General features: G+C 38.6%; 1 protein-coding gene across 1 annotated transcript; it reads right to left on the minus strand.

The window, feature by feature from the left end:
* Positions 1-7732: 7732 nt before the first annotated feature.
* Positions 7733-8942, minus strand: LOC111167162 (olfactory receptor 10K1-like). Its single transcript, XM_022559667.2, is given in 1 exon segment — positions 7733-8942. A coding segment is annotated over 1 exon segment (1059 nt). The 5' UTR covers positions 8792-8942.
* Between the last annotated feature and the right edge of the window lie 579 nt (positions 8943-9521).

The raw sequence follows: 9521 nt of genomic DNA on the forward strand, positions 1-9521 counted from the left end.
TCAAGAAACAAAAAATATATCACATAAACAACCTAACCTTACACCTAAAGCAATTAGAGAAGGAAGAACAAAAAAGCCACAAAGTTAGCAGAAGGAAAGAAATCATAAAAATCAGATCAGAAATAAATGAAAAAGTAATCAAGAAAACAATAGGAAAGATCAATAAAACTAAAAGCTGGTTCTTTGAGGGGATAAACAAAATTGATAAACCATTAGCCAGACTCATCAAGAAAAAAAGGGAGAAGACTCAAACCAACAGAATTAGACAGAAACAGGAGAAGTAACAACTGACACTGCAGAAATTCAAAGGGTTATAAGAGATTATTACAAATAACTATATGCCAATAAAATGGACAACCTGGAAGAAATGGACAAATTGTTAGAAAGGCAAAACATTCCCAGTCTGAACCAGGAAGAAATAGAGAATAAAAACAGACCAATCACAAGCACTGAAATTGAGACTGTGATTAAAAATCTTCCAACAAACAAAAACCCAGGACCAGATTCCTCCACAGGCGAATTCTATCAAACATTTAGAAAAGAGCTAAAAACTATCCTTCTCAAACTCTCCCAAAGTATAGCAGAGAGAGGAACACTCCCAAACTCAATCTACGAGGCCACCATCACTCTGATACCAAAACCAGACAAAGATGTCACAAAGAAAGACAACTACAGGCCAATATCACTGATGAAGATAGATGCAAAAATCCTCAACAAAATGCTAGCAAACAGAATCCAACAGCACATTAAAAGGATCATACACCATGATCAAGTGGGGTTAATCCTAGGAATGCAAGGATTCTTTAATATATACAAATCAATCAATCTGATAAACCATATTAACAAATTGAAGGAGAAAATCCTTATTATCATCTCAATAGATGCAGAAAAAGCTTTTGACAAAATTCAACACCCATTTATGGTAAAAGCCCTCCCAAAAGTAGGCATAGAGGGAACTTTCCTCAACATAATAAAGGCTATATATGACAAGCCCACAGCCAACATCATTCTCAATGGTGAAAAACTGAAACCACTTCCTTTAAGGTCAGGAAAAAGACAAGGGTGTCCACTCTCACCATTATTATTCAACATAGGTTTGGATGTTTTAGCCACAGCAATCAGAGAAGAAAAAGAAATAAAAGGAATCCAAATCAGAAAAGTAGAAATAAAGCTGTCACTGTTTGCAGATGACATGATACTATACATAGAGAATCCTAAAGATGTTACCAGAAAACTACTAGAGCTAATCAATGAATTTTATAAAGTAGCAGGATACAAAATTAATGCACAGAAATCTCTTGCATTCCTCTACACTAATGATTAAAATCTGAAAGAGAAATTACGGAAACACTCCCATTTACCACTGCAACACAAACTATAAAATACCTAGGAATAAACCTACCTAAGGAGAAAAAAGACCTGTATGCAGAAATCTATAAGATGCTGATGAAAGGAATTAAAGATGATATATACAGATGGAGAGATATACCATGTTCTTGGATTGGAAGAATCAACATTGTGAAAATGACTATACTACCCAAAGCAATCTACATATTCAGTGCAAGCCCTATCAAACTACCAATGGTATTTTTCACAGAACTAGAACAAAGAATTTCACAATTTGTATGGCAACACAAAAGACCCCGAATAGCCAAAGCAACCTTGAGAAAGAAAAATGGAGCTGGAGGAATCAGGCTGTTGGAATTCAGACTATACTACAAAGCTACAGTAATCAAGACAGTATGGTACTGGCAGAAAAACAAAAATGTAGGTCAATGGAACAAGATAGAAAGCCCAGAGATAAACCCATGCACATATGGTCACCTTATTTTTGATACAGGAGGCAAGAATATACAATGGAGAAAAGACAGCCTCTTCAATAAGTGATGCTGGGAAAACTGGACACCTACATGTAAAAGAATGAAAATAGAACACTTCCTAACACCATACCCAAAAATAAACTCAAAATGGATTAAAGACGTAAATGTAAGGCCAGGCAGTATAAAACTCTTAGAGGAAAACATAGGCAGAACACTCTATGACATAAATCACAGAAAGATCCTTTTTACCCACCTACCAGAGAAATGGAAATAAAAACAAAAATAAACAATGGGACCTGATGAAACTTAAAAGCTTTTGCACAGCAAAGGAAAGCATAAACAAGACAAAAAGGCAACCATCAGAATGGGAGAAAATACTTGCAAATGAAGCAACTGACAAAGGATTAATCTCCAAAATTTACAAGTAGCTCATTCATGAGAAGTTAAGGAAACACTCCCATTTACCATTGCAACAAAAAGAATAAAATCCCTAGGAATAAACTTAGGCTCAATATCAAAAAATCAAACATCCCAATCCAAAAATGGGCAGAAGACCTAAATAGACATTTCTCCAAAGAAGATATACAGATTGCCAACAAACACATGAAAGGATGCTCAACATCACTAATCATTAGAGAAATGCAAATCAAAACTACAATGAGGTATCACCTCACACCTGTCAGAATGGCCATCATCAAAAAATCTACAAACAGTCAAGGCTGGAGAGGGTGTGGAGAAAATGGAACCCTGTTGCATTGTTGATGCGAATGTAAATTGATACAGCCACTATGGAGAACAGTATGGAGGTTCCTTAAAAAACTAAAAATAGAACTACCATCCAACCCAGCAATCCCACTACTGGGCATATACCCTGAGAAAACCATAATTCAAAATAGTCATGTACCACCATTCTCATTGAAGCTCTATTTGCAATAGCCAGGACATGGAAGCAACCTACGTGTCCATCGGCAATTGAATGGATAAAGAAGATGTGGCACATATATACAATGGAATATTACTCAGCCATAAAAAGAAATGAAATTGAGTCATTTGTAGTGAGTTGGATGGACCTAGAGTCTGTCATACAGAGTGAAGTAAGTCAGAAAGAGAAAAGCAAATACCATATGCTAAAACCTATATATGGAATCTAAATTTTTAAATAAAAAGTAGCTCTGAAGAACCTAGGGGCAGGACAGGAATAAAGACAGACATAGAGAATGGACTTGAGGACACGGGGAGAGGGAAGGTAAGCTCGGACCAAGTGAGAGAGTGGCATGGACATATATACACTACCAAATGTAAAATAGATAGTTAGTGGGAAGCAGCTACATAGCACAGGGAGATCAGATCGGTGCTTTGTTGCCACTTATAGGGGTGGGATAGGGAGCGTGGGAGGGAAACTCAAGAGGGAGGAGATATGGGTATATATGTATAGCTGATTCACTTTGTTATAAAACAGAAACTAACACAAGATTATAAAGCAATTATACTCCAATAAAGTTGTTATTAAAAAAAAAGAATAATTGGAGACCTGGGTTAATTCCAGCTAACCTGCTTACTGCTGTTTTCAAGTTCTCGAAGTGATTCAAAGGAGACAGAATGAGACTGTGGAAATGGAGAAGGGATATGACTGAAAATATCATAATCCATAGGATTTATAGGACTTCGTAGCTGAGTTAATGTGTGGTGTAGAAAGAGAAAAAAAGAGTGGTGAAGTCACGTTCAGGTGCATGGCTACCGGAGCGGATGAGCTGACCTTCACCAAGACAGGACATGAACATGGCTGAGCAAGCTTGGCAGCAGAAGATGGCAGAACAGACAAGGCTATTCATAGCACAGACATCACCTTAGTTCCAGGCACTATACCAGGAACAGTGTAGACAAGGTTATGTTTAATATAAAATCTGTGTCTTCAGGAAATTCAAATTCATTGTACAGAGAGACAAAAAAAAAAAAAACCTGTTATGCTAACTTTCTTTGCTTGCCTTCAACTCATCTAGCTCTTTCTTGCTTCAGGGCTTTTGTACATGTTGCCCCTTAAGTGTGAAAGGATCTCCCCAAATAATCCCCTCTACCTGGTGACTCCTACTTACCCTTCAGTTTATAGGTTATACATCAATTTCCTAGGGAGGTCATCTCCACACTATTCAATCTGAATTAGATTTATTTTAGTATTTCCTCCCCTAGCACCTACAAGTACCTTTCCTTTAAAAAGCACAGTTCAACATGTGGTAAATTATTTTTGCCTGATTTTACCTCTTTATTGAGACTGTCTCAAACCAGAACATAGTTCTAGAGAGCAAAGACCACACATAGCTGTTTATCATTGATGTCAAGCTGCTAAAATATTATTTTATACATATTAAGCAATGAATAAACATTTTTGTTGAAATAATAAATGGTATAATAAAAATAGATCCTGATGACCATAAGAACACAAGGCAGAGCCTACTATCATGAGCAGGTTGTAATAAGGAGGCAAGGAAGGCTTTACAGAGAAAGTGAGAGAGTAGCTCAGGCTATCTTGAAATATGCAGTTTAAACAGAGGAGAGGAGCTCTTCCACAGAGAAGAAGGAGCCCATGAGGAAACACAGCAGAATACAGAATGACACTTTGAGGACCAGCAAATGGTTGATTAGCTTCAGAGGGCACAACTATGAGAAATGGACAATAATAATTTTAGAAATAATAATGTCAGAGAGGTAGGCAGAGACTAGGTGATAAAATCTTGCTAACAGAGGATTCTTGGCTTTATTCTATATGGCAAGGGAAGTCATTGAATGTATTTCTTTTTTTTTTTTTTGGATGTTGGGGGTAGGAGTTTATTAATTAATTAATTTATTTTTGCTGTGTTGCGTCTTCGTTTCTGTGCGAGAGCTTTCTCTAGTTGTGGCAAGCGGGAGCCATTCTTCATTGCGGTGCGCGGGTCTCTCACTATCACGGCCTGTCTTATTGCGGAGCACAGGCTCCAGACTCGCAGGCTCAGTAGTTGTGGCTCATGGGCCTAGTTGCTCCGCGGCATGTGGGATCCTCCCAGACCAGGGCTCGAACCCGTGTCCCCTGCATTAGCAGGCAGATTCTCAACCACTGCGCCACCAGGGAAGCCCCCATTGAATGCATTTCTACAGATTTTCTAGCCATTAGGGAAGACTAGCTCTCTACCTTATTATATTGTCTCAATCCTTTTGCTTAGATTACCTGAGATACTTCAGCAATTATGCAGTGTTAGTAGCTTCCTGGAAGAGAAGCAATAAGTATGATGTGCATGGAGTGAACGTGGGGGCGAAGACAGGAGAGTATGGGAAGGAAATGCATACATATAGGAAGGAGACTCTATAATGAGGTTCCAAACTCAAACAAAGGAAGAACAAAACAATCCCAAGGTAAGCAAAGACATTTCAATATGTAGGTCTAGGTGGGTGGATCAGGGACCAAAAAGGGCCACCAAGGATAGCTACAGAGTGCAGGGTACCAAGATTGCCTGTTTTCTTCATGAAAAAAAAAAAATTGCTAGGAGAAGGGGTAAGGATAGACAATCAGGTTATCTTCTACTGTTCCATGGAACTAGACAGTGTTGTCTTAAAAAATAAAGCAGCCAGTTATTTTACCAGCATAATGGGTTTATTTGAGCATAGCAGAGAACTGCAATTTAGGACAAGCATGCTATAGCAAAAACTATAGGCAAGTCTAACAAACAAATGAGTTAAACATTACTTTGTACAGAAAAGAGTGGAAGTTGGAAGGGGTTGTTTTGAATGAAATTACATTGAAGGAAAATAAGAGTTTAGAACAGTGCAGCACTTCCCTTCGGCTGTGCTTGTTGCCGGGCAATGAGAATTCTTCCTATTGGGGTCTGTAGTTGCTGCCTTTCTATAGGGGTCTGTAATTGATGTCAAGTTGTCGTGTGTGAAGACTCTTACTTCTGGCCTCCAACCCATTTTATTTTTATTTATTTATTTATTTTTTAGATTCCATATATATGTGTTAGCATATGGTATTTGTTTTTCTCTTTCTGACTTACTTCACTCTGTATGATGGGCTCTAGGTCCATCCACCTCACTACAAATAACTCAATTTTGTTTCTTTTTATGGCTGAGTAATATTCCATTGTATATATGTGCCACATCTTCTTTGTCCATTCATCTGTCTACGGGCACTTAGGTTGCTTCCATGACCTGGCTATTGTAAATAAAGCTGCAATGAACATTGTGGTACATGACTCTTTTTGAATTATGGTTTTCTCGGGGTATATGCCCAGTAGTGGGATTGCTGGGTCGTATGGTAGTTCTATTTTTAGCTTTTTAAGGAACCTCCATACTGTTCTCCATAGTGGCTGTATCAATTTACATTCCCACCAACAGTGCAAGAAGGTTCCCTTTTCTCCACACCCTCTCCAGCATTTATTGCCCAACCCATTTTTTTTTTTTTTGCGGTACGCGGCCTCTTACTGTTGTGGCCTCTCCCGTTGTGGAGCACAGGCTCCGGACACTCAGGCTCAGTGGCCATGGCTCACAGGCCTAGCCGCTCCACGGCATGTAGGATCTTCCCAGACCAGGGCACAAACCCATGTCCCCTGCATCGTCAGGCGGACTCTCAACCACTGCACCACCAGGGAAGCCCTGTCCAACCCATTTTAAATGAGGTTTCTCTCCTACACTATTGGTGGGAATGTAAACTGCTACAGCCTCTATGGAGAACAGTATGGAAGTTTCTTAAAAAACAAAATATAGACATACCATATGATCCTGCAATCCCACCCTGTGGCATATTTCCAGAGAAACCCAAAATTTGAAAAGAAACATGCACCCCCATGTTCATAGCAGCTCTATTTATAATAGCCAAGACATGGAAGCAACCTAATAGTCCAACAACAGATGAATGTATAGAGAAGATGTTGTACATATATACAATGTAACACTACTCATCCATAAAAAAGAATGAAATAACGCCATTCGCAGCAAAATAGATGGACCTAGAGATTATCATACTAAGTGAAGTAAGTCAGAGAAATACAAATATCATATGACATCACTTGTATGTGGAATCTTAAAAAAATGATACAAATGAACTTACAGAACAGAAACAGACTCACAGACACAGAAAACAAAGTTATTGTTATCAAAAGGGAAAGGGGAGGGATAAATTAGGAGGTTGGGATTAACATATACACACTACTGTATATAAAAAGATAACCAACAAGGACCTAGTGTATAGCACAGAGAACTATCAATATTTTATAATAATCTATATGGGAAAAATCTGAAATTATATAATATATATTACTTAAATATATATGTATATATATATATAAAACATCGTACGGAAAAACCTGAACGAACGTTTTGACCAACACAATATATAATTGAATCACTTTGCTGTACACCTGAAGATAACACAACATTGTAAATTAACTATACTTCAGTCAAAAAATGAGATTCCTTGGGAATTCCCTCGTGGTCCAGTGGTTAGGAAACCGCACTCTCCCTGCCAAGGGCCTGGGTTCAATCCCTAGTCAGGGAACAAAAATCTCACAAGCCGTGAGGCAAGGCCAAAAAAATTTTTTTTTAAATGAGGTTTCCTTTATTCTGTTTCAAAGAACTTGGCTGTATCTTTGCTCTCCTCTGTTGACATATATGGTTTTGAATAATCAAATTTTACAGCAGTGAAATATAATGAAATTTTTGTTCCATAAATGAGTAATTCTTTCCTACATTTGCATAACCTTCTTAGAGATCACTGATGGTAGAAACTCAAAATATCTTAACTTCTCTAAGCCTTATTCTCCTAATATGTAAAAGATCTTTATGGTACAGTGTGAGTTCTACACTTAAATGAGAAACTGTGTGAAAGCACACGTGTTACCTGGCACATAAAATGCATACAGTTAACTGAATAGTGAAAAATTGGCTCTTTAATTAGTAGGACATGAAGACTGGACCATTGTTCTTCAAAGGGCTGATTTGAATTCCTTACTTCTCAGACTGTAAATCATTGGATTGAACAATGGAGTGAGGCTGGTATAAGACACAGGTATTAGGGTGTCTTGACTTGAAGAGTAATTGGATTTGGGCCTTAAGTAGATGAAAGAGGCACAACCATAATGAACAGTTACCACAATGAGATGGGAGGCACAAGTAGAGAAGGCTTTGTATCTTCCAACAGAGGATGGGATTTTTAGAATGGCAGAGATGACGTGGATATAGGAGACCAGGATAAATAACAGTGGAATAATCAAGACAAACACACCAAGCATGAATATGACCAACTGACTGAGGCGAGAGTGATGAGATGCCAGCTTGAGGACAGGAGAAATGTCACAGAAGTAGTGATGGAGATGGTTGGAGGAGTGGAATGGCAGGCGAAATATCAGGGAGGTGATGACCACTGTGACAGTGAAGCCACAGGCACAGGCAGCCGCCACAAGTCCCAAACACCCCCCATAACCCATGAGCACTGTGTAACGCAGAGGGTTACAGATGGCCACATAACAATCATAACCCATGGCTGCCAGCAGGAAGGAGTGAGAGCAGACGAGGAAGAGGAAAGTAAACATTTGGATGGCACAGTCCAGGAAGGAGATGGTCTTCTTCTGGGCCAGCAGGTCAACCAGCATCTTGGGTATAATGATGAAGGTGTAGCAAGTCTCAGAACAGGAGAGGACACCAAAGAAGAAGTACATAGGGGTATGGAGGGCTCTGTCCAGTACAATGGTAGAAATGATGATGGCGTTGGTGCCCAGCATGAACAGGTACAGAAGCAGAAAGACAACGAAGAGCAGCTGTTGCAGCTCAGCCAGAGATGAGAAGCCAAGGAATAAAAACTCTCTCACCGAGGTTTCATTGACCCACTCCATGGTCACTGTTTTATAGGAGAGCCAGAGCCAGAGGCCAGGGTCCAGGGAGGGAGAAATAGGGAACTCAGCACAAAGCCTACAGGTGGCAGGCATTTCCAGATGTTTGGTGGAACTCATTCATTTCCTCCAAATATATCTGCCAAAATAAGAATTAAGGCTAAATATGGAACAGAATAACTGACAACCAATTAGCAGACTTTTGTCCAATACCAAGGACATGTTATCTCTCTAGCCAAGGATTAAGACATTATCTGATAATTTTCCCTTGTATCTTACTTATGGTTTATTTTGATTTTCTTGCTCACTACAAGCCTAAGGAAACCAGCTCTCCAAAAGTGAAAAATATGGTTAATTTCAGCTACCTAAGCATGATCAGAAAGTGGAATGAAAGAATGAGTAGTATTCAGATACAGCATGTGAACTTCAGTTTATCAACCATAAAATGGGGAGGGAGAGGAAGAATTAGACAATCGCTGAACAAAAGTGTGAAGGGATCTGTATTAATTGACAACTTAGTATATGCTAAGATATGTAGTAAGAATGTCATATACCTTACGTCAATATTCATTACAACAATTTTATGTCAATACCCAAAATAATAAGAAAAAAAGAAAAAAGCTTTTAGTGTTATTTCTAACAGAATGACCAGCGATAGACCAATTAAAAACCCTTCTGGAGGATCCACAGACTAGAGCACTGAGCCAAGGATAGAACAGATGATAGCATTAGTTTAAAAAAGCATTCTTTTTCAGGAAGACAAGAGTCACTAAGTTGGTTTAAAAAAAGAGAGAGACTCATTAACTTTGTTACATTTTACAACACCCTTCACTTTTCCCATTATAGAGGC

Source organism: Delphinapterus leucas, chromosome 1 (genome assembly GCF_059928025.1).
Source record: "Delphinapterus leucas isolate spDelLeu-1000000601 "Yukka" chromosome 1, BTC_Dleu_Yukka2, whole genome shotgun sequence".
Lineage (NCBI taxonomy): Eukaryota > Metazoa > Chordata > Mammalia > Artiodactyla > Monodontidae > Delphinapterus > Delphinapterus leucas.